The sequence below is a fragment of the Lissotriton vulgaris genome, chromosome 2_1 (genome assembly GCF_964263255.1).
Source record: "Lissotriton vulgaris chromosome 2_1, aLisVul1.2, whole genome shotgun sequence".
Taxonomy (NCBI): domain Eukaryota; kingdom Metazoa; phylum Chordata; class Amphibia; order Caudata; family Salamandridae; genus Lissotriton; species Lissotriton vulgaris.
The window spans coordinates 1,661,613,591-1,661,638,971 of record NC_141687.1 but is presented as its reverse complement, the minus strand read 5'-3'; the positions used below and the strand labels follow the sequence as shown (position 1 = coordinate 1,661,638,971).

The following is a 25,381-nucleotide window of genomic DNA, read 5'->3' as shown; positions in this document are numbered from 1 at the left end:
GGCACAACTCAAGCCTTGCAATATCTTTAGAAATCCCACTTTACTCAATTCAACCCCAAAGGCGTGGAAGTCCTGTAACTTACTCTATTCTGGCTGAGAGCTCCAGTTAAGTCCTGGATGCGCAGCTCCTCCAATTCAGAGTCCAGCTTCTGTTCTGCTTCTTGCTTTTCCAGGAGTATTCTCAACTGCAATGCGATTTGTAGTGCCTCCATCTGCTGCAGCATCTGGCGCTTCCGCCCATCAATTTCAACGTCATCGTCTCCTGCAAGTGGAGTGGATCGCTGTCCTGGAGCTGGTTCTCTTCCGCAGTCCTGGGCCACAGCTTGAGAAGGTCCTGGCGTCCATGTATCCACAAGAGAGTTAGAAGCATTGAGGCATTCTGCATTTTGTTCCTCAGAAGGATTACTCTCAAACCCACTTGACTCCGAGTCTGTGAATATGAGTGCCCTGATGATGCTGTGGCTTGTTCTTCCATTGCTTGTGATTTTTCGGCTTTTGCCAAGGTCTATAAACCGGCTGGTCATCTGCTTAGCAAATCGAGAAAACATTTCAGCGATGGGTGTTCTGGCCTTGAATTAACTACAAAAAATAAAAGGGTACATTATTAGAATCTATCCCCTGCATCCATCTGCTTTCTGCCTGTAACACATATTTGCAACTCACACCCTGACACCAAAGTGACTACCCCTGGGTCCTCACTCATCCCACGCTCTCAAATACATATAGTTATCTGCTTAGGTCTCATTAGGAATGACCACATTTTTTAAATATGTGCAGGGAGTGTATTTAAATTGTTGGGAGCATTTAGAGTCTGAGGACTACAGGAGTTCTAATGCATAAGGAATTACAGACCCATCAACCAGGCGTAAAATTAAACAACTTGGCTTTTTTCACAGGGGGGCAAAACATTTAAAAAAACACACACGAATAAAGTTATACCATTTATTGGCTGCAGAAACGTCCTACTGAAACCATCAGATTTGAGAACGATGAGGGGTGCATGATGGAGAAAGTATCTTGAAATAAGCTATCTGCTCATTTCCGTCTGTGATGCACCTAAGATCACCAAGAAGTTTGACGTCAGCTTAGCAGGTGTTTGCTCAAAATGTTAAATGTGTCAAGTTAGTTTCTACTGAGTTTTAAGCTGGAAAAAGAAGAACCACCGGTACTCCTAGATCCAGCACAGAGATCAGGGCTGCTCAATATTGGTCTATGAGGGCCGAATCCACACCACACTGAGGATAACCAAGCGTAATTCCACAAGGATACCCCAAACATCTGGTTGGCCTTTGTTCCTCAAGGACTAACATCTGTACAAGCCTGATGTAGATGATCTAATGAAATTGGGCAGAACAATTTCCAGGTGCGGTGTTGGAAGTAGAATCTTCTGTTTTGTCTTTGATGCACATTAAGTTCTGTAAGCAGTAGACTAGGTAGCTGTTATTGAAATATGTGGGGTTGTGGTCCCTAAATATGCCAAAGCCTATTAAAGAAAGGTAGAGAAGGGAAGATTCTGTCACATGCCAGGCTCACTTTATTGAGCTATGGCACCCAAAGCCAACTAGACTGGCAGAAAAATCTTCTTATTTTCATTTTGACAGTCAAAGGAGACAATCATTTGCATTAGTTTTCTTTATCACTCAACAGAGGTATAGACCAGGTAGACAACTGAGGTCGGCCAGTCTGGGGCTGGTCAAAACCACCCGGATCAAGAGGGCACGCTGGGGTGGAAGGAGTTTTGTCAAGGGAGCTGCGATGGCGTGGAACTCCCTCCCTCTCTCCCTCAAACTCAATACAAATCTCCTGGCATTCAGGAAGGATCTAAAGACATGGCTCTTCTCCCAATAAGTACCTAGATTCTCGCTTCTCTGGAATTATCACTTCAGCGCCAGGACGCCGACTGGTAGCAGTGCGCTCTATAAGTGTAAAAAATAAATAAAAAATAAACAGACCAGTTTTGCCCATCCCTAGGTGAGCACTTTTCAGCATTATGAATTTAGAGGGTAGACGCTGGTACTCTGGCACTACTCTCCCTTAGTATGCACTATTGGAGCACTACAAGGTCCAGAGGAGGGGCCTGTCTCACTCAGCAAGGCAAAGAGACCCAAGTTCTTTGCTAATAAATGCCCACCTTGTGCCAGTGCGGTGGGAATACACAGAAAGTAAATATTTTACGTCAAGCAATGTCATATAAATAGAATTAGTAGAGCCTCCACTCTACCTGAATACATATAATGAGGCTAGCCAGTGGCATCCCTTAAAATGATGACAAGAACACAGAAGTTCACAGGGATAAATCGTCTACACTAATTCTTGGGGGTATAGCATTCTATTTACCAAGAATTGTTTAAACTAATTACATGCCTGCAGCTTATTACTAAAGAGTATTTATCCAGTAAATCATACGCTCCTCAAGGGTACGTTCTAATCAAACATTTACGTCTGGCTGTCTTTTAATTTTTTCCACCGGAGTTGCTTTTTTAAAAAAATTAGCATTTATACAGCATAGCAAACATTAGCCTGCATGGTCCCCTTTACAGCATTTTGAAACAGTACATCCATACATATTCAGCCAGGCCTAGTAAGGCAAATTAAAAGAGAAAAAGAGCAGCTTAAGGAAAAAAAGAAAAAATGTGTTGCTCTGTGCAAATCAACTTCATTGTTATCAGGGCCGACCGTACAACAGCTTCCATTCTGTACATAATAACTATATATTAAGTATCCTAGTTATGACATCACATGTATGGGTAATACAGGTCTAACATTGGACACCGGCTATATATAGTAGAATAAAGAACTTTTGAACATACAAAGGTACCAGTTATCCTTGCTAGTGGGCAGGAAGCCATGCCTAGCTTGTTAACCTAGCCTGGGGGGTGTAGTCAGTGGTGATGATGGCCCTGTATCATCTTTGGATCTCAGATAACTTAGCAGGGGTTCCCAAATAACTTTAGGGTGGGATCTTTGCGGCACCCTGCCGCAGAAGCGAGATAATTGGTCGGATCAATAGGCCGCATCTTGGAGCCAATCTTTCTCTTTCTGTGCCAACCGCCTTCCCCAAGTCCTACTCTTCGCTTGGCTAACAGAAGATGCATAACCATGAGTTTGCGGCTATCCGGTGGAACGTCCCTCACGTAATCCAAAAGCCCTGTGAGTGGTGTTAAAAAAAATGGTGTTCTAGTAAGCCGATATCCTGGGACAGTTCCATGCCAAATGAAGGAATTCCGCACGAGGTGCATTGCATCTGAGGCAATTATTGGTGTCAGTCAGTCCCAGCTTATGTAATTGTAGCGGAGTGCAATACAACTGGTTTAGAAGTTTAAAATGTATCAACCTGAGTCTGTAATTTGGCGACAACACTTCACGCTGCCCACAGCAGAATGCCCAGTTAGAATCCATGAGTTCTGTGCCTATGTCTGCAACACAGCCTCCTGGCACGGAATAAAACTGTCAGTGAGCTCTGTTGTACCCCAGAGTATAGTCACATTATAAATGTGCAGGCTGAAGATGTGTTGAACATGTGATCTAATGCAGATACTGTCTGTAGTAGTGTCGTGAAATTGGTATTCCTAGTACGGGCACGTGGCTCTGATTTGATAGTATAATAGGAGATTGAACAAGTTGCCAGAGTTTGGGGTGTCCGATGAAGGCATCTGAATACATATAATGAGGATGAACCATGACACCTAGCTTGCTGGGTGTGTGAATACTCTAATGCAGACAAGGAGGATCCCCTTCCTCCCACCTCTTGATAGTTTTATCTGCCTTGAGGAACTGCATACCTATTGTTACCTCCCTAAACAGCCCTTGAAGTCCCTTCTCTTGCCAAGTAATTATATGTACAGGAGACCCCCGTAGGACAATATGGTTCAGGTTACCATACGGTGTTAGTTACACATATTGGCCCATCATATTGTACGCTATACCACCCTCTGGGTTGATAGCTGGGTGACTTACCACAAAATGGAGGACACCCCAGGACTCAGCTTCAATGAGGAAGCTGTAGCTGATATTTTAAAAGCCCCCCACCCCTCTAGGGGCAGGAGGTAGTGCAGCCTCTGGGTCGCAGTCAGAAGACTGGACATCTATAATGGTTAGACAAACAATGGTTCTGTTGGGTAAGACAGATAACTTGAACAATGCTCATATATGTAGACAAACAAAAATAGCTCTCTGATACACCATATGCGATTTGAGAAATAAATGCTCAAAAGACAATGTCTTAAGGTTCAAATTGTTATATTGTAAATTATAACAAATTATTTTCAAAAATCTGAATTACTACATTCAAGGATAGATTTTCATTCTATGAAACAGACCGTTATCAAGACATAAGGAACACATATTTTTTGTGACTTTTGTGCAATTGTGCTCAATGGGTGTAGTGACGTACATACAGTGCGCGGAATTAATACATATACAAATATCCAGGAATATTTTCAATGGCCAGGTGCTGTTTATCAACTGAGGATTCCTAAGAGTATTGTGAGGATCCTGGTGAGTCTGGACCTGTGGATGCGTGGACGTTTCGACCCTAATGCGCCCCTGTGGGTGGTCGCGGCGGGTCTTTCTCAAGACAGGGCGGGGGAGACAGTTCAGGTATGTAGACTGTAGACCATCAGTCTGGAAATATATGGCACAATGGCCAGAGGAGTAAGATTGGACAAGGCCCGGGGCAAGTCTATCAATGGCTATGAAGAGTTAATGGCTTAAAATTACCCCTCATGGAGCACTCATGACTGAGTATTTACGGACCAACATCGCGCCCAGTGGACTAATTGTTAACATACTTCCTAGGATATTCCTGGAAGATGGACCTTTCAAAAAGGACTGGTGCCAAGTTTCTTGGAAATGCAATAGAATCCTACTAGTTCTTATTAACAATACCGCTAAAAGCCTGGCAGGTCCACTACTCACTCGGATATAGGTAGCTGAAGCTGCTTTAAAATCTTCTATCCCTAATACGGCTTTCGAACCAAGACTAGCAGATATTAACAGTAACATTTCTGACAGTAGAAAATACTTATTGAAACAGAAAGTTGCTAAATTGCAGAAAGACATAGTGAAGTTTGATAAAGAGAAGGTATATCCTTATCTTAAGGACGACTACTCTTCATCAAGAAACAACTACTCCTCTGATGAAAGCCCCGAAAGCAGCAGGAGGGGATACTCTAACAGTGACTCCAGCACCAGTAACTGGGGAAGCCACAATCAGCGCAGACCTAACTATCCGGCCTACCCCAACTACAACAATGCTCCGGCATTTCAAGGACCAATTCAACCCCATGGCAATTCCCTATGTACCCGCAAGGCCCACCACAATACTTCTCAATGAGCAACCCACCTTTTTAGGCAGAGGTTGGGGTAGAAGAAGAGGGCAAAAAAAGGGGCACAGAAAGGAGTGCAGTGGCAAGACCAAACACCACAGACAGAAGAGACCAGGAGCAGGAACAGGGGCAAATGAACATGTAGTCAATCTATCACATAGAACCTTGACTAGTACAGAGAGGACGGTACTAGAAAAGGGACATTGATATATTCCACCCCCCAGACCAGACAAATTCAGAGATAACTGTGAAATACAGGAATTCTTCAGGAAGGTTCGCCTCAAGGCCTTCTTCCAAGACAAACCCGTGCCTGATACAGGTGACTCTGGCCTACGCAATTCTTCCACCACCTTTACCCCCAACAATAGTATGATCCCACTTGAGATACTGACTTTTGAGAGGGCGGTTCTGAAGGAGTTGTGCATTATCCCGAGGACTAACACTTTTCATAACCTTTCCAATGCGGCAATGACTGCTGCCAGATCCTTGGCTGACGATACAAGCATCACCATTAAACAGGCAGACAAGGGCGGGGCTACTGTGATCCAGTCCACCACTGATTATGACCATGAGTGTAGACGGCAACTCGGTAACGCCAGATACTACACGCCCTTATCTGAAGATCCCCCGCCTAGACTCGCTTCTGAGATTGCAACAATGGTTTTCGAGGCTGAAAACAATGGCTGGATCACCAAGAAAGAGGCGGATTTCCTCATAACAAAAGACCCTAAGACACCATACTTTTACACCCACTTCAAAATTCACAAGGGAACAACACCAGTCCCGGGGAGATCTATAGTGTCAGGGATAGGGACACTACTTGAACCATTGTCCAGATTTTGTGATCACTTCTTGCAGCCTTTGGTGAGGAAGATACCCTCTTTTGTATGAGACACCACTGACATCCTACGTATCATCGAGGAAGTACAGGGCCTTAACGAGATTAACCTTCTAGTCACACTTGAGGTAGAAGCGTTGTATACTAACATTCCCCAACAGGCCACCCTTGCCGCCATTGAGACCATCTAGTTGAGGGAACAATGGGTCTCGCCCACCCCGTCTCCTTCATAATGGGGTGTCCTAGCCTGGCCCTTGTTGGAAACTTTTTTGAGTACAAGAAACAACTCTTTCATCAGTCCCAAGGTACTTTTTTGGGAGTACCTTTGTCCCTAGTGTGGCCTGCCTGTACACGGCTACCTTTGAGAAAGGTGTCATCAAGATCTGAGGATGAGACTTGCCAACACAGGACTGAGTACGAACCTATACCGAAAACCAACAGATAGAAACAGTCTGCTTTTGTACAATAGTCATCACCCCAGGACTCTCAGAGACAATTTACCATTTGGACAGTTCCTCCGAACTAGGAGGAATTGCAGTACGCTCCATGACTAAAAAAAACAAGCCCCAGCACCTACAACATAACCTCAGAGAAAGGGGCGACCATGAACGCCAGGTTAGAAACTCCTACAAGAGAGCTATGAACAACCCTCGCGAATCGCTGCTCCAGGTCAGGTGACCTCCAAAGAACATACGGACGTCTTGACTTGTGTCACATCCTTCGCCCCTGATTGACTGAGAGATGATTCCACTAATGACAGGTTCCCATACAGTAATCTTGCAGCAGACACTTTGTGATGAAAAAGTGGGATCCATGCCCTTAGACACCTTGCACCTAATCACATCACGCTGGTACACTATCCATGGGCACTAACATTGTGCACGGGGTTCCTAAATCACAGAATTGCACGTTGTACCAGACAATAGCATGATCGTTCGTGCAAAGCATGTTCATATTGTGTTGACTATGGTCCCTCCCCTAATACAGTACTGGCCCATGATTGAGGCACCACCCTAACTTAGATCAAGCTGTGCGTGGCGCTTTTGCCACCTTTTTCCAGACAGGACCCCATCAAACACATCCAATGGGCTTGTTCTGAACATACTACAAGATGGCCGCCACTTATACAGACAATGCCTGCCCCTTCCATAATACACTAATGGCTATGGACACTGACTGATGCGCCATCTCAATGTACATCAGGCAATATGCAGCATTATTGCAACCTTTTCCCGGACAGGACCCCAGTAAAACCATCTATTGGGGCTCGTTCCAAACATATTACAAGATGGCCACCACTGTTTTAACCATCACCTGAGCAACCGCAGCCAGCTGTCTATGAGGCGGTGGGCGTGCCGCCCACCCATTCCATCGTGCACGAGAATTGGAAAGTACTTGAGCGCCACCTACATGGCAGCTCGTATGCTTTCCATTTTCGGCGATGAGGGGTAGGTGTATCGGTACACATCCTAAGGAGGATTGGTGAGTAATGGGGGCCTTGGGACTATGTACGACACAACGCGAGTTCGCTGTGCTGAGTGGGGCTTTGATGGGTTGTTTTTAAGGCTTACTATCTGCATCACACCATTTGTGACTGATAGCGGCGTGGGAGGTCACCAATTGTGGGCCCCAAGCGCGTATATACATGCTGGGATCAAGTAAACAGCACCTCTTTGTCAGAGGGGATTTTCCTTGATATAGCAGCAGTTGCACTGGGCCCATTTTTTCCCTATTTTTCTACTGTGACAAGGGCGGGATGCAGATTATAGTACCTGCCACCTCCCCACGCATTGACACTCTGGCCATGTGACTTTAATAATTGTGCATCGGATAATCAACCATAGCTCACTGTTATGTTCCCTTGCCTCCCATGTTTCTAGGACACCACAATTATGGTGTCTAGATTTCCCGCCGAACACCGAGTGGAGTGACACTCTCCTTACAGATAGGAGAGTGACTAGAATTGTCCACACGGACTCCGATGAGGTCGCTAGAGCGATCCAATTCTACCTTCTTATAGCCACTTTTAACTCAGTCTTCCTTTTAATTCTTTTTAATTAATTCAACCTTCGGTTTACCCTTGGAGTGAGTGGTTTCACTCAAATTCACCAGCAGTGCGGATAACAATAGAGAGGAAGTCGGATTCACAGTGACCTTTTTTACAATGTTGTTGTGGTCTTATGCCTAAAACTGCGGGACACTGTGCTCGCATTCATGATACTTGGTAGGTAGGAATTTTACCAACCACTTTGTGCAGATAGTGCACCCACTAGGTCCTAAAGATATGCCACGGATTACACCCGACCATTGTGCGTAAAACATGTCGGCCACAAGAGTAGAGCCGAGCTCCACTGGACCATAAAGTCAGAGAGCGGCCACTCTAATTGCTTTTAATAAGGTGGATAGCCAGCCTGAATACAAGTCTTATTTGGACTATCCAACCTTTTTTAATACCACTCATTTTCACTGCATCTACACCACATAGACCACTCACACCCACAGCACCATATGGCAAGGAACACAAGATCTCTGCTAAAGAGCCCCTTTACGGGTGCCCATCGGGTATTGCAGCGCCGACCCGACAAGGAGCAGGTCCATATGATGAAGCATGACACCTAGCTTGCTGGGTATGTGAGGACTCTAGTTTCCGACAAGGAGGATCCCCTTCCTCCCACCTCTCGACTGTTTTATCCGCCTTGAGGAACTGCATATCTATTGTTACTAGAGTTTGATAAGGCATGTATGCTGGACATCCCTAAACAGTCCTTGAAGTCCCTTCTCTTGCGAAGTATCTGAAGGAACATGTCCTCCAGGTTCAGGTCAGAGAAAGTATTTAGGTATAAACGCTTTGCTCTCTGCTTTGCCCCTGTATCCTGGAGGGCCAGCATTATGGGGTTATCATGAAGTGGGATGGATGGGGCATACACTTGTGGAAGCCCTGTCCTCTTCCTTATACCCTCCCATGCACATCTTACACATTCCACTGTGTTAATTTCACCTCTGGGTGCTTTGTATGGGGCGTATAGGGCAATGGTCAGGGGCCATGGAGTGGTGCAGTCTGTTTCTAACACCACGTGGGGCTGAAATGTGGTGTGGCAAATCCAGAAGTGCAAGAATTGTGCCTGGGCGCATAAAGCACAGGGCGTCATGTCTGGTGCGCCCAGCCTGCCCCGCAGGAGAGGCAACAAAATAATTTCCCGTGATATACGGGGCTGTCTGCCTGCCCATACCTGAGTGATTAAGTTAGATCAAAGCAGTTGTAGGAAGGTGCCTGTTAATGGCAAGAGAATATTTTGGAAGAGGTTCAGATTCTTCGGTAAACTCACTATTTGGGCTATTGCAATACGTCAGGCCATTGAAAGTGGTAGCTTGGCCCACACCGGAATTCTGTTTTCCAGCCAAGCAATTGCACAGCCACAATTTGCAGTCCACAGCTCCTGGGTATCTCTGCTGGTCCATATACTCAGGTAGCGAACTGGGCTGGTGGGTCATTTGAAGGGTAGTCAGTGTGGAATGGGGCAGTATTGGCTGTAAGAGGAAACAACACAGATTTTTCTCAGTTAATGTTTATCCGAGACAGCCCATCAAAGCGGATCATCTTGTGTATTATCGGAACTAGATTTGTATGCTGGTCGCATACATATAGCGTATCATCATACGCATATAATGAGTTAACTAGCCCTCGCGCGGTGAATCCTACACCATGCTGTGTGTGATGTTGTCGGAGCCTGGCGGCCAGTGGCTCCATGGCAATAGCAAATAGCAATTTCAAAAAGGGGCATCCTTGCCTGATACCACAAGTAATCTCTATCGGCTCTGAAATAAGTCCATTTATTAGTGCCCGCGCTGTGGGGAGAGTATAAAGCAATTGTAGATACCGAATAAAGGTAAGGCTCAAACGCTTTAGTGGCATCCAACAGAGCGGCTACCGCCTGCACATCTGGGTCAAGAGGGTGCATAACTGCAAATATTGTACGTAAGTTGTGTGTAGTGGAGTGCAGTGGAGCGAATTTCGCCCAATCCAGTCTTATCTTAGTGGGCAACAGGGGCTGAACATGGGTCGCCAAGATTTTAGCCAGTATTTTGTTATTCACATTGAATAATGACAGTGGCCTGTAAAAGTCGCTGTTGTTTGGCAGTTTGTCAGGTTTCAGTAGTGAGATAATAACCGCCTCCTGAAGTATGGGGGGAAGAGCTCCGTTGTGGAGTGAGTCCTCATACATGGCCAACAGATGGGGGGGCTAAGAGGGCGGCATATTACTTATAGTAGGAAGTAGTGAAGCCGTCCAGCCCTGTCTCTTTGTCACTCCGAAGGGAGCTAATGGTTTGTACAATCTCATCTACTGTGATTGGCATGTCTAGGAACTTCTATGTGCCTTATGTAGCCATATCAGCTGCAATGTGTCAACGTAGTTGAAGAGTTTGTCCATGACCCTGGTAGATGTAGATGTGTAGAGCGTAGCCTAGAAGTTGGACATAGAATCTAATACACCTGTAGTGGTGCCGCAAACACAGTTCCTATAAAAGTTATATGTAGAGGAGCGTGGGTGTCTAAGGAGGCCTGCCTATGTTTTCCCGGGTCTGTCCCCCTCGCCCTACCGGCGTGCCTGGGCATCCCTGCCCAGATATTTTACTTCTCGCTCTACCTCCTTTGTATAAGTAGATATTTTTTCCCTGATCATAGCTAGCATATGCGGATCATTTGTCTTATGGTATGGACTCCAAGGCACACATGGCACCCTCGAGTGTAGTCAATAGGGTATGTATCGCTCTTAGCACACCTGCTTGTTTAGAGAGACATGCTCCTGGTATTACTGCCTTGAAAGCTCCCCAGAGTATGGAATGGGGATGAAACTGAGGCCTTGTTCTGTTTTAAGTATGTGGTGATGTGTGCCTGAATCTCCTCCTGGCACACCATATCCTGCAACGCTCCTAGAGGGAGGCGCCATGAGAACGTGCCTGGGAAGGCATGTGGGATCCCTAACTCTAAAAAAACAGGGGTGTCGTCTGATAGTGTGTGGGCCAAGCGTGTGGCTTTGGCATCCAATAATTTTGCCTCCTGTGAAATAAGTCAGTAATCTTTTTGTGACGATGTGTGATAATGCATGGAGAAACAGGTCCCCTCTCATTGCCCCTGCCGGGACCACCTTCGTATATCAAGAAGGTTGTTGTCTTATAGTATTAAGCATGGATGCTGCTCTGTGGTGAGGGCAACACGACAAACTAGATCTATTGCAACTATCATCTAGAATTACATTAAAGTCTCTCCCCATACCTGTACACCATAGTCTTTTCCCGCTACCAGGCACCATAGCTCAGCAAAGAACCCCGGGACGTACATATTTGGCCCATATACAGCCAATAGTGTTAGGGATTGTGCATACAGAGTACCTGTCTCAATAACATACCGCCCCTCTTTATCTGTGATGACATCTCTGAGATGCCACAAAGTCCCTTACAGAGCAATATGGCCACTCTCCTGGCATAGTTTGATTATACTGAAATGTATGCCTCGTTGTACCATCTGGCCTTTAACCCAGGAGCCGTGAGGGCTGTAAGGTGTAGTTCCTGAAAGAAGCAGACATTTATATGGTGGCGAACTATATACGCATGGACCAGTCGGGATTTGCAATAATCATTAATACCCCTAATGTTCCAAGTTAGACCTTTTATAGACATCTAGTATAGTTCGATGTGACGTGCCTATCAATGTGTCGTTGCAAAAGTACAATACAGGAAATATGTGTTGTGACCCTGGTGATGAAGCAACGTTGGGTGCTGTAAAGAATATCTAACAAATTGCATGCAAGGGTCACCCGACCCAACCTCCCCCTCCCACTCCAAACCCCGAATTTGGTTGAGCTGTGCATCTTTCCATCTACTCCAAGAACCCTTAATATCCCTATGCAGTAAAATGGGAAACATCCCTGGGGTTAGAGCAGGACGAGGCATCCTCCCCCACCACTAAGGGTGGGTGACCGGATGGACTAAAACCCACTGTGGTCACACCTAGCACTCTCATGGAATTTCTAAACAACCAACATCTTAAGATGCCATACAGTCAATCTTGTGATCCCAAGTCACTTATCTGAAACATTTCAGGGATGGTGTCTCCATTTACAGGTCCATCAGTGTTTTGCACCCTGCATGAGCTCAGTCATTTACAGCAAGTGGGTCTTGGGGGAGCCTCTCATCGAGCCTGCCAGGGGTGCTTAAGTTTTGGTGAGGTGCTTGGCAAACTTGTGGGCTTCCTTTGCATCCGTAAACAAGTGGGGGTATCACCCCTCAAAATGGTGAGTTTAGCAAAGAAGAGGACGCATAAGGGTGTTTGCCTGCTCTAATGGCAGGAGGGAACTCACGTCTGGCATTTAGGACCGCAATAGTGAAGTCAGGATAAAAGGAAATAGAGTTGCCGTGTTGTGTTATTGATTGCTTCTCATGGGCCACTCGCAGAATCGTGTCTCTGTCCCTGTAATTCAATAGCCGAGCCACAAAGGGACGTGCTGGTGTACCCAGAGGTGGTCGTGGGCCCAGGGAGCAGTGCACTTTTTTCACTATGAATAAAGGCGACAGTGCCTCTCCGAAGAGTTCTCGAAGAGTGTCTCCACAAAACCCTCCATGGTGGTGATTGCAGTGGATTTTGGAATACCCACAATTCTGAGGTTATTTCGCTGTGACCTCGATTCTAGGTCTTCAATTTGGCTCTGATGAGGTCCGAAACCATGACCATACGTAACAGATGCTCCTTGGTCTCTACTTGGGCATTTACAGCATCCGAGACGCGGGTCTACACCTGCTCCAGCCTATCATCATGCTTTTCCACCCGTTGTTTCATATGGTCCAGTCTTGTGATGAGTGCGTCCAGCTTCATGTCAATGGTTCTCTGACTGGATTTAACATTCAGTAGCAGTTCCTTGATATCTGTGTCATGTGCTAGTCCGCTCTTGGGTGTTGTTGCCTCCGGCGGGGCTTCCTGATCCATGTGGCGATTGACGCCAGTGGCGGCTCCCCCATTGGGGCGTCGCCCCCTGCTTTCTCGCCGTGCGAGAAGGCAGAAACATAAATAGTAATAACAACCATTTTATGTTCCTGCCTTCGCGCACGGCGAGAAAAGCAGAAGTACCTGGTTGGGGGTGGCGGTCCTGTTCGCGGGCAGGGGGGAGTGGCTTGCCCACTGTTGTTCAAACTGACTGAGGCCGCCCAAACAGTCAGTATGAACAACAGTGGGCAAGTCACTCTCCCCTGCCCTCGAGCAGGACCACCCACTTTCCCTGTTCTCTATGTATGCTGCAGTAAACATAGAGTGGGGCGCGGCTTCACCAATCACAACGCTGCCATTGCAGCTGTTGTGATTGGCGGGAGGGAGGGAGGCTGCTCGAGGACGAGGGCTGCAGGTCTGAATTAGAAAATTGTGGATAGCGGGAGCGGGAGTCTGACTCGGGACCCATCCAGAAGCAGGACAGTATGTTTTTTTTAATAGTTTTCTTTAATTAAACCCCTCCCGCCTCCCCGCGATGACCCCATTTCCACCCCGCTCCCACCCGCCCGTCATACAGGCAAATTGCATGCAGACAAATATAAGCATTGTTGGTGCCATAACCATGCTTCTATATAACCAGACTCCCCGTGCTGGTGATATATACCATAGCATCATCCGTGGAAATACATTATGGTGAGTGATGAGGCTTAATGTTATACGGTGAATGTGCGAGCTGGCGTGCGCATTCTTAATCACAATGCATGAATCAATGCCTCCCTCGGCCAGGACTCAGTGTTAAAACAGTTTTCTTTTGGGGCATAAATTCAAATGTACATCCCCAGTCATAGCTTCAAGTATTTTTCCATTAACACGCCGATTAACCGTTTGGTTTAAGAAAGATACATTTTCAGTCTCAAAGTCTTAAATGACGCTGCCTTTCATCACATGCTCTGGCCTATGTGAAGGGCACTCAGTGTATGCAGCACCAGTAAAAGCATAAGGGACATTCAATCTGTCGGATCGTGAAAATGCACCAACGAAGGTGCAGCATTATTCAAACATACAAAGCAGTGCCCGAGCTGAGTTAATCATTTGTGTGTATGTTTTCTTTTTTCTCCCTTTCAAGAACAAATGTTTCATCAGCAAATAATGAGTGCGGAGGAGTTGGGTCACCAAGGGTCCTGCTAACTCTGCATTTCATCCTAATGGGCACGTCAAATCGAAGCGTGTAATTAAAAAATCAAGCATGTAAACGCAAAACCTGGCCCTCTCTTGGCATCTGGTTATTGCACGAGCCTGGGCTCAGAGCAGTGAAAAGCTCTGCCACATCAGAGCCGGAGTAGCGGGACAGAATTCTGATCAGTGGCATGATGTGTCACCATATGGAACTCACTGCACCTCGGCAGGGGCATGTGACACTAGCCAGATAGGGAACCTGGGGCCCCAGTCAAGGTCTTGTGTGCTTGTTATGGTCATGTGACACAGATCGGGGTCCTATGACACGGTCCAGGGCCCTGTGAGGTCAGTCAGGGTCATCTGACACTGGCCATGAGCCACCAGCCATGACCCTAGGACACTTGTCATGTAATGATATCTAGGAGCCTGTGACTCCAGTTCTGTAAAGTTGGAGTCTCAGAGATATGGCCACATGCTCAGGGGTCACCGAGTGCTGGGTTCTGACAGACAGGGAATCATTGGAATCCAATTGGAAGTTGGGATGCGCACTCCTTCGGTTTGATATGTTTGTAAGTTCATTGAGGGTAGGTGGTGCCTCTGAGGTTGGACCCACTGTACTTGGGTTAGGTACAACTCAGTGATGCACTGTTCTATCGAGAATAGTGTCTCCCCAGGGCACTCGAAATTAAATGTTCAGTAGTTTGTTCAATAAAGTTCAAAAAAAGTTCAATTGACAAGTCGTTTTATTTCAAAGCTTTTCTTTGCAGATTATTACTTTCATGATTCTTCTCATGGTATACGATTATTCAAATCATTGGCCCAATGCATTTCGGGCGTTGCCCTTCATCGGGGGCCCTGTGCAATTCAGGGGTAGCCCGCAGCACCACTTGGTATTCAGTAGTACAATAATCAGTACATTCCCTTCTGAGGCATGGGGGTGCCGTGCTTGTTGATGGAGGACAATAAAACGACTTGTCAATTGAACTTTTTTTGAACTTTATTGAACAAACTACTGAACATTTAATTTCGAGTGCCCTGGGGAGACACTATTCTCGATAGAACAGTGCATCACTGAGACAGGGAATCATCTCATTGTAGGCAAGCTCTCCGTGAAAAGAGAACCTGCTTTAAGGGGTATCTGGCCCCTCCATGCTAGAATAGTGGTGAACCAAATTAAAAGGGGCACAAGGCAGGAGGACAATTAGTCTGGAGGTATTTGGAATGTTGAGGACTGTCTTGGTAGCATTAAAGTATACAAAGAGACAAGCAAGCCGCAGCGCAAGTTAACACATATTTCTGTATGCTATTAATTTGCAAAGTGCACAATAATACTATGTCTTGCATTTTTCAATCACACAGGCAACATTTCTTCACAGCCCCTAAAAGCTAAGTGCATAGTTCAACGGCATGTCTTGTAGTAGTAAAAGAAATGGGGCACAGCTACCAAATCGCCTCATGAAATGTGTGTCACGCTAAACCAAGGACACTTTGCATGATGTTATTTTAAAGCCCATAAAAAAATGCCTATAAGATATATGCATTTTCGTAATTTATTATAGAAGTTGAGCTGGAAAATGCACCTTTTTACACCCCTTTTCAAAAAAGATTCTCTGGGGGTGAAACTTTCCTAAAACAAATTCCAGCTTGCTCACATGTGTACCAAAGTTCATTAATTGATCTTACGCCGCACTAGTTTCAAATTCCATCAGCCGCCACTGATTGACGCACTTACTCTCGAAGTTAATCTTGGCCTGCTTTGCATCTTACTTGCCCATGGTCATTGGAGGTGCCTCTGTAACTCCAGAATACACACTCATGTAACTCGAGAATGCACTATCATATCTCCTCACCCTTTGTCAATACACGCTTAGCATGTAGCAGTGACTCTCTGGTCTCTGTATGCGGCAGTACTACAGTGCATGTGTCTCTCCTCTGGGCCCCGCCACATCCCTATCCCAAACGGAGGGCGCGAGCAGGCCGTGACTGCACAATCCCACCTCTGTGTCCACTTGATCTATAGCATTGGGCAGCAGACCCTCTATCACATGTGGTGACTCCACCACGGTGTCCTGGATCACGCCACTCTCTCCCTGTCTCACTCTCTCAGGCTGCAGGGCGGCCGCCGCCCTACCCCGAATGGGGCCCAGCGCTCGGATCCCGGCTGTGGTGACGGGAGTAATGGGGCAAGGGACAACCTATGCCACAGAGTGGAGCCTACACACACTTGAATAATTAGACACAGAGTCAGACTGCTGCTATGGGCCGAAGACCACGAGCGGGTCTCGCGCCCGTTTATTTATATCCCTGTGGCGAGCCCGCCCTCGGGGTGTGTGTGCGTGTATGCGTGTGCGGATGGGCCGGGTGGCTCCGTCAGTACATCCCTCCAAACTCACGGATAGATAGTCTCATCTAGGGCGAGCCTCGAGCCTTGCCCAAGCACCATGCATAGTCTTTTAGTCTTTGGCTGGGGGTCGGATTGGGCCGAAGGCTGTACCTCTGGCTCCGGGGGTTTCCGCTAACTTCCGATGTTCCCGAGTGTTCTCCAGAGTCTCTGGGGCTTTCTGGGACACTCTCTTGGAGGACGGTCGGTTCCAGTTCGGTCCCTGATGAGGTTGCAGCCTCTCCGCGTTGGCACTGTGGTATCTCCGCACCCGCAGGACCATCTTCCTCCCACTCTGCGTTTACAGACGGCCGTCTGGCGGTTTCCCACTCTCTCGGGACTCGCTTGAACCATGACATGTTCCGTGTGACTGCTCGCGTGCCTCTGGCTAACGACACCATGGTCCCTTGGATGTTGACGACCTCCCATATCTCTGGCTCATACGGGGTGCGATACTTCCAGTTCGGGTATCGGTCTTTGAGAACCACTCTGTCTCCCACTACAAGGGACATGGGTCTAGCTCTTCGAGCCCGACTGGCTCGGTCATTGGTGAGTTGTCGTCGGTTTTGCGTGGTGTCCTGGTCCAACTGAGGTGGGTTCCAGGTATGACCCACCGGCACGCAGTCCCTGTGACTTTTCCGAAACAGCAAGTGCACTGGGGCGCATCTGGTGATGCAGTGAGGTGTACGCGCTGAGGAATTGAGCCAAACATTCCTCCGCTTCCTCTCCTTTCTCGACCCCGATTCGAAGGGCACGGTTCAGCGTGCGCATAAGTCTTTCAACTTCTCCGTTCGCCTGAGGCCACTGTGGAGTGATCTTCCTGTGGCGAATACCTCTGGACGCCAGGTACGCCTGAAAGTCTCTGCCTTGAAACGGTGGACCGTTGTCCGAACGTATTTCCTCGGGTAAACCCATCATCGCAAATGTCCAAAACAGGCTTGATGTGTGCGAATGCTGTGGAGGGCACCACCTCCACTATCGGAAATCGTGAATGAGAGTCTATTAGCACGAGAGTGTTTCTTCCGTCCGGGAATGACCCGAAGTCGATCCTTAGCTTTGACCACGCTCCTGGCATGGGTCCTGATCACCGGGTGTGGGGCTGGATCCTGGCTCGTTATGGTGCACGAGTGGCAGTTGCGCACTTCTTCCTCCACAACCGTGTCCATTCCAGGGAACCACACCTTGCTGCGTAACCGCGCCTTGGTTTTGGATGCGCCCTGATGGCCTTGATGCGCCAGCCGTACTACTTCTTTCTGAAGGGCTGTGGGGACCACAATGGCTGTGCCTCTCAGAATGACTCTGTGGGGTCCTTCGCTTAGTTCTCTTTGAGCCCTCCAGACTTTCTGCCTGAATGTCCTTTCCTCGGCAGTGAGAGCGCCAACACCATCCAGGAACCGCTTCCAGTTCCGGTCCACCAATGTGGCTTTCACCTTGCCAAGGCATTCATCCTCTTGGGTTGCCTTGCCAACATCCTCCAGTGTAAGCGCAACAGGGCACGCTTCCTGCGATATCATCCGGACGAACTCCTCGACCTCCTCCGTCTCCTCCTGCATTGTGGTGGGACGTGCGTTGTTCTGGTGACTCGACAGAAAGTCCGCTGGGTTGTCGGCATTTGGTCGGAAAAAGACATCAAAATGTCTGCAGTTGAACAGCCCACCTCTCTATCCGCGGAGGGGCGAGCCTCGCAGTACCCACGAACAGAGGTACCAGCGGCTTGTGGTCTGGGACCACCCGAAACTCGTGGCCATATAGGTATAGGTGAAAGTGCGGCACGCCCACTTGATAGCCAGGACCTCCTGTTCAATCTGCGCATAGTGCATCTCAGTGGCCGTCAGCGCCCGGCTGGCGTACGCGGTGGGCACCCACTCCCGGGCCTCTGTTTCTTGCAACCCCAAGACTAACCGATCTTGCATCAATAACTACCTCCGTGCGTCTGTTGGGGTGTAAATAGGCCATGACTTTGTCTTCAATGAGGGCATTCCTGACCGCCGTGAATGTATCATCTTCCTTCGCAGACCATGTCCACGGCTGGCCAGCCTTGGTCAGGAGTCGAAGAGGTTCGGAGAGGGATGCCAGGTTGGGGATGAAGCGGCCACAGTATGTGGCCATCCCCAAGAAGCTTCTGACTTCTGTCGCAGACGTCGGTCTTGGCACCGAGCGAATGGCCTCTGCCTTTTTAGGGTCGACACGCAACCCCTCTCTTGAGAAGATATAACCAAAGAAATCGACAGATTCTTGGTAAAAGGAACATTTAGCCTTGTGCACTGTGAGGCCTTGGTCTGCCAGGCTTTGAAGGGTGGCTCTGAGGTGGATGTGATGCTCTTCCAGTGTTTTGAAGAAAACCAGGATGTCATCACTTAAGTTGACAACGCCCGACAGTCCTGACAGGGTTTCTCTTATCGCGTTTTGAAAAACCTCGGCAGCCGAGGAAACGCCAAAGCTTAGTCTTTTGTAGCGTTGTAAGCCGACATGTGTCGAGAAAGTGGTAATTTTGCGGCTGTCTGGGTGGAGCTCTAATTGGTGGTATCCCGCGTTGAGATCCAACTTGGTGAACCAACGGGCTCCATTTAGATGGGCGACACCCATGGCATTGGGCCTGACACCTTTTCGATCACCCCATTCTCCTCCAATTTCCGAAGTTCCTCCTCCACCTGCGGCCGCAGGTGGAACTGCACCCTCCTGTGCCTCAACGCCGTTGGCCGGACCGTGTGGTCCATGTGTAATTTGAAGGTTTTTCCTTTCGACATCCTAGGCCTTGGAAGAGCGCGGGAAAATCCTTTAGCATCTCTTCCTTGTGTAGCTCATGTACCTGGTTCGCGAAAAAGACCAATCGAAGATCCTCCGCGGTGTGGCAGTTGAGCAGGGTCCCTCGTTTTCCTCCTGTGACGTGAAATTTAGTCTTCACTTCCTGGCCGTTGCTGGCCACCACCACCTCCATTACTCCTCATAGCGGGAGCGGGTCATCGCTGTCGTAGGTGTAGATCTTGGCCTTTGACGGTCAGAGAGGCGGGCGAGGAGATAGTTTATCGTATTGTACGCTGTCCATTACATTCACTGACGCACCCGTGTCTATCAGGGCTTGCACCTGTGAACCTGCGAAGGTGATGTCGCACATTAGTGGTCGTCGTCTTCTGGAGCCTTCCCTGCCGATGAATGATACGAAGAATACGTTGTCATCATCATCTTCCAAGTTGAACGCAGAGCGCGACGTGTCACTGTAGGGCCCTGGGTCTTCGAGCGATAAGTGGCACACACTCTGAGTGAGTCCTCTCGCGCCAGGATTGGGACGACGACTGCAGCTACTCCGGCATACCTTTGCAAAATGGTTGAGCTTTCCACAGTGAGAGCATGTCTTTCCTTTTGCATAACACCTTCCCCCCAGCCGGGTGGTCCATCCCGCAGTTGCCATACGTGGAGCTCTGTGCGGATTTTGCTCCTCCTCTGGGCTGTTGAGGCCGTTTGCGGATTACATCTAGTCTCTCTTCCTTGATGACCGGCGCACGTGCCACTGTCCCAGGCCGGTTTAGAGCAGCCTCCATTTCATCCGCGCAAGCATTGGACAGCTCGTGAGACCTGGCGAGGACGAGGATTTCATCAAGTGAGATGCGGGGTTGCCTGAGTATTAGGCCCCTGAGGTGGACAGACCTGCAGCCGTGAATGAGCTGTGCTCGTATCTCTAACCTTTGATCCCGCAGTTCACATGCTATAGCGAGTTTCCGCAGCCGGGCATAGTAAGCGTCGCCGGTCTCAGTCTCTCCTTGGCGGGCTTGACGCAGTTTGAACCACTCATAATCAGGGTTGATTTGCGGGTGAAAATGGCGATTCAAGGCGTTAACCGCTCCGGTGTAGTCATCGTCGTTGCCTCTATCTGGTAGCATCTTGAAAAGGTCGTATAGCTCGGCTCCGCCATAGCACATGAGCAAGGACCGCTTCACCTTCCCATCTGTTTCCCTGACTCTGACGAAATAATGGTCAAGCCGACCAATCCTGGAACGCAATCTTGCCGCCGCCGTAGATGGGTTGGAGAGTTCGCTAAATGGTGAAAGCGGGACAGCGATTCCGTGGCCGGGGGCGCCGGCGCGTTGGGCACGGCATGGACAGGAGCGTGGGCCGTGGCCTGTTGAGGCGCAGGATTTTGCGGCACAGCTGGCTGATGGTATGGCGCTGTAGATGACGCTGCACCCCCAGTGGCGGCAGGATCGGACATCTTGTGGGTCACCTGGCCACGTGGCTCTGCCGGGGCTCTCGCTGCTTGGCACTAGTGTCCTAACGTGTCTTCTTCCCCTCAGGCCAGCGCAGGATACATTGTTCCGTGGAGACGCTGGGGTGGCAACTAGAGCCTTGCGGTCGCGGTCAGGTGCACCCTGCAACACAGGGCGTGGCGCTAAGGCAGGGGACGTCCTGTGCCTTACAGCGCAGCTGGGTGCCTGGAGCGTGACACAGGGGCGTGGAGTCGCAGAGAGCGCGTCCCTCCACCTTCTCCTAGGTGTCGCAATGTGGCTATCTCTGCACTTGCAGTTGGTGCGTGGGGAGTGCCACGTGATGGGCCGCTGCTACGTGGGCCAGGCATCTTCCTTATACCCAGGCTTCCACTACTGGGCCAGGCGTCGGATCGCTTGCAAATCCGCCAGCAGGGGGTGGGGGGCACAGGCACACGTACATCAAAGAGCCCCTCCCGCGGGGGCCGAACCAGTCCCCCCGAGCGGGATCTCCGGCAGCACGTACGGGCACAGGCCGCAGGAAGCGGAGCCGGGCTCTGTAACTGGCACGCTGTGTAGCGCCGGGCCGGAAGGCGAACACGGGCAGATTCCCTCGCGCCAGAGGGCTCACATGAGGGTCGGGCCAGGCGCGCTGCATGGGCCGGATGATGTGGGCCCAAGGAGGCCGCTCCTAGTCAGCCGACGCCACAGATTGGAGCGACGGACGGGCGCGAACACAGTTGCGGGGTGGGCACCCGCGAAGGTCTTGCGGCCGCACCAGCTCGAACGCGCAAAGCGTGAGCACCACGGACACAAGGCAACCACCCCTACGTGTTTCCGCGGGGGCGAGGCGTAGGGAGTCACGGGGCAAGGGACAACCTATGCCACAGAGTGGGGCCTACACACACTTGAATAATTAGACACAAAGTCAGACTGCTGCTATGGGCAGAAGACCACGAGCGGTCTTGCGCCCGTTTATTTATACCCCTGGGGCGAGCCCGCCCTCGGGGTGTGTGTGCGTGTGCGGATGGGCCGGGTGGCTCCGTCAGTACACCGGCCACAAAGTCTGGCACGTAACAGGCTTCAGGTCTGCTGCTCGTGTTGCACAGCTGGGACTCGTTAAGGGCTCCAGCATGGGAGTTCCTTCACGCCTCCAGGCCCAGTTTCACTCACCGCTATCTGCGGGTCAGGTACTGGCGCTCTGAGCTTCACATTGCTTCACTTTGCCGCCCCGCATCCCTAGGCAGCCTGGTCCGGCCCATCTCCAATGTAACAGGCAACATTAACAGCATCAGTGGATCACCAGAGGAAGAGCGGTGCGGCCCAGTCATCCTCTCGCATGGGCCTAAGGCCCAGGTACGCAGGGCAGGCCTCAGCTCTCACCCCAGCGATCGCCGCCAAAACAGCCTCTGCGTCAGCCTACCAGCCCGTCAGTCTGTCGCCTCCGTTCGCTGCTGCCAATTCCCCCGCTTTTCAGCGCTTTTCATTGCGTGCTGGTATAGGATTATGTCAGATAATGAAATACAGTTGGCTGAGCCCTCTTTCGAGTGGCCATCTTGCAGCTCGGTCAAGCTCCGTCCCCAACCTTAGTTGCTTGACAAAATTACAGGGCTAGCTAAAGGATGAACATCCTTTCAGCCACGTGGTATTGTCAAGCAATGTCTCTACACATACAGTGCATTTGCACAATTCAATTAATTAAATTTAAAAGGCTGCAGGGTGGTTCACACAGATATGAAAATTATTCTGCCCGCAATCAAGACAAGTCAGTGAATCAGAACAAGCCAAAAAATATTTCAATACAACGCCGTTGACAAACAAATATTAAGCACTGCATAAGCTTTTCCATAACCATCTGTAAATAATGTATAGGTCTTCACCTTGTGGGTGTAGTTCCTCTTTTGATCCACAGAATGGGATGCTGCACCGTGATGGGTCTCTCACAACGGTCATATAAAATGACTTCCCCTTTCCTGAAACTCATGGGAGTCTTTTCTTCAGGTGGAAACTATCCCTGCCTGCATTCCCATCGCACATGAGGATAGCCACTCCTCATCACTTCCTTTAACTGAGACCGTGAGAGACTCTTTCTAACACCATCTGAGGTACTCAGCATCTTGGCTTTCTTGGGAGAACTGAATCACCAACATCTTCATTTCATACGCTTGTCCGGGGCAACCTTCTGTCAAAGCCACTTTAGCAGGATCCTTGTGGTTGACTTATTCTTTAATTCAGTGGTCCACGTCTCACCTCAGAGTGCCACAGTGACATAATGGTGGACTATGCCAGACTGGGTCAATAATCCAGGAAGTTGGGGCCCATCCTCGTGCTGATCATTAGCAGGACTCCAGGTAGTGCCTTGATTCGAGACCTATTCTGGTGAGAGAAGGCTGTTGAAGAGAGCTGGTCTAAAGACAGCTCTTTACTCCTCCTTGATGTACTTTCAACTGGCCCTTCCTCATCTCACACACATCATCAACATCAAGGATCTAGGATGACATCAGCACACTACTGCTCCTGCTAGTTCTAGAATGTTCCCCTCCTGGAGGCAACTACAACATTCACACATACATAGAATTCAGAGAAAATGGGGTCACCAGGCACAGGCTGCTGTACCCTAGTTTCACCTAGTCAAAATGAGTTCCGATATAAGGAATTTCTCAATGCACACCACCTGGTTTTTACATGAATAAGTGGAGTGAGCCCTATATGCATGCAGCACAGTACAGGTCAATAGCAACGGACTAGGTAAAAACAAGACTGAAATAAACATGCATTTTCTTTAAATAAATAAAAAAAGGGTTTGAAAAGGAAAAAGTATGCCAGTCAATAGGCTGCCTTTAGAAATTCATTTTTTGAAAGGATTTGTAGACTGGCATCTCTCTCAATAAAATATTAGACTGTGTTACCATGGGGTGCTGCGGCCTACGGGTTCTTGCTAAAACTGGTATCAGCCAGTCCAACTGGTCATGGTTTAGTGGCTGAGGCTGCGCATTAAAAGCACATAGAAGTGTCGGTTATTGTTAGCTGGCTTTTTAACAGCACATAATCTTTCATTAGTATTGCAAGGCAGCCCTTTTGGTAGCCCATAATTAATCAAACAAAATATTCTGAGATTGCCTCGCTGACTGGGGTCTGATTGGGTTTTGTGGAGGTGTGCTGAGAGTGGGATTGGGACTCTCTTAGGGGAGTGTGACCGCTTCAACCAGTTGTGAGTTTCTGGTTGGTGACATCGAAGGGCTAAACCGCACTGCTTTCATATTTTGTCAGTTGGTGGGCGTAACCAACACTTGGCAAATGTATTAGTGTCATAGGTAGTTGGTGACAGTCATTGCCTGTTGCGGACTGTCCCAACACAAATGCTTGTCTAAAAGGATCTGTTTGGAGGGATCTACAGCAGAATGGGAGATTAGGTTCTGGGTTAACTTTAGTCAATAGCTTAGAGGAGGGAGAAACATGGAGGCTGATTAGCGTGCTGGTCGGGAGTACCACCGGGTCTTCCTCAAAGGCCAGAAATTCAGTCCCCATTGTTTTTAATTTCCAGATCTCACCCATCACTTGAAATATATATCCAAAATGCCCCACAAAGTTTTCAATAACTTACCTGCGTGCTGTCTTATCGCAACAGGCGGGGTTAAGGAGGGACACTGGATGCAGCAAGAAAGGGCTGCAGGATGGAGGCCACAGAGACAAAGAGATGAGGTGGGTCCTGCCGAGCACCACCTCAGGAGAAACAGCACATCCTCGACTCTGCGAGGCAGCAGACCACAAGGAGCAGGTACGGTGGGGAGACGGCAAAGGTGCCACAGACTTCCTAGCAGGAAAAGAAACAGGGAGCCTCAAGAGCCCACTGAAAGAAGGGGTGGGGTTTGGATACAGAGATGCACACTGTTTGACTCCAAAGTTGGGTCAGCACCAAAAAGTTATTCTTTACATATGAGTAGAGAAAATAAAGATTAAGAAGCGACGCACCTCCAACAATGCCATAAATAGTTATAAAAATAAACTAATAAAAAAGCAGCAAGCAATAATTCTGCAAAGCCTAAAAAAATCACGTAATCAAAAGGTAAAAAACCTGAATTAGTTACGAGGGAATAAATTGCCAAAATGTGTTCATATTTGTTCAACTGGTTGTTTCTCTTAGCATTCACATGTTTTATTTTAACGTGCTACTGAGCAAAAGAAAGAATGCCTAAACACTTCAAAAGCTGTGATGCAAGAATGCGTACAATAGACATACAAATAAATATAAACTTATGCTCTAAGCAAGTTGTATCAGGATGTTTTATAAATAGCTAAACAAAATAACATAAGACTCAGGAGTGATTTGTTACGAAGTCTAACGCTAACGCTTATATATTGAAATTAAGCATGGGCGAATTTTGCGAATCTGGCGTTCGCAAATTTTGCGAATTTGCGAACTCGCAATCCGCAAAATCTGCGAATTCTCGCGAATTTGCGGATTTTTTTTTTGTGTTCGCA

At 48.5% G+C, this 25,381-nt stretch overlaps 1 protein-coding gene across 1 annotated transcript in view; it reads right to left on the bottom strand.

Moving 5' to 3' along the window:
* The window catches only part of LOC147733028 (uncharacterized), a 188,881-nt gene that overhangs the window by 91,518 nt on the left and 71,982 nt on the right, over nt 1–25,381 (bottom strand). The window contains exon 2 of the mRNA XM_086957592.1: nt 84–579. Within this exon, the coding sequence (XP_086813718.1) occupies nt 84–548 (465 nt within the window). The 5' untranslated portion in view covers nt 549–579. The remainder of the gene's footprint in view (nt 1–83; nt 580–25,381) is intronic.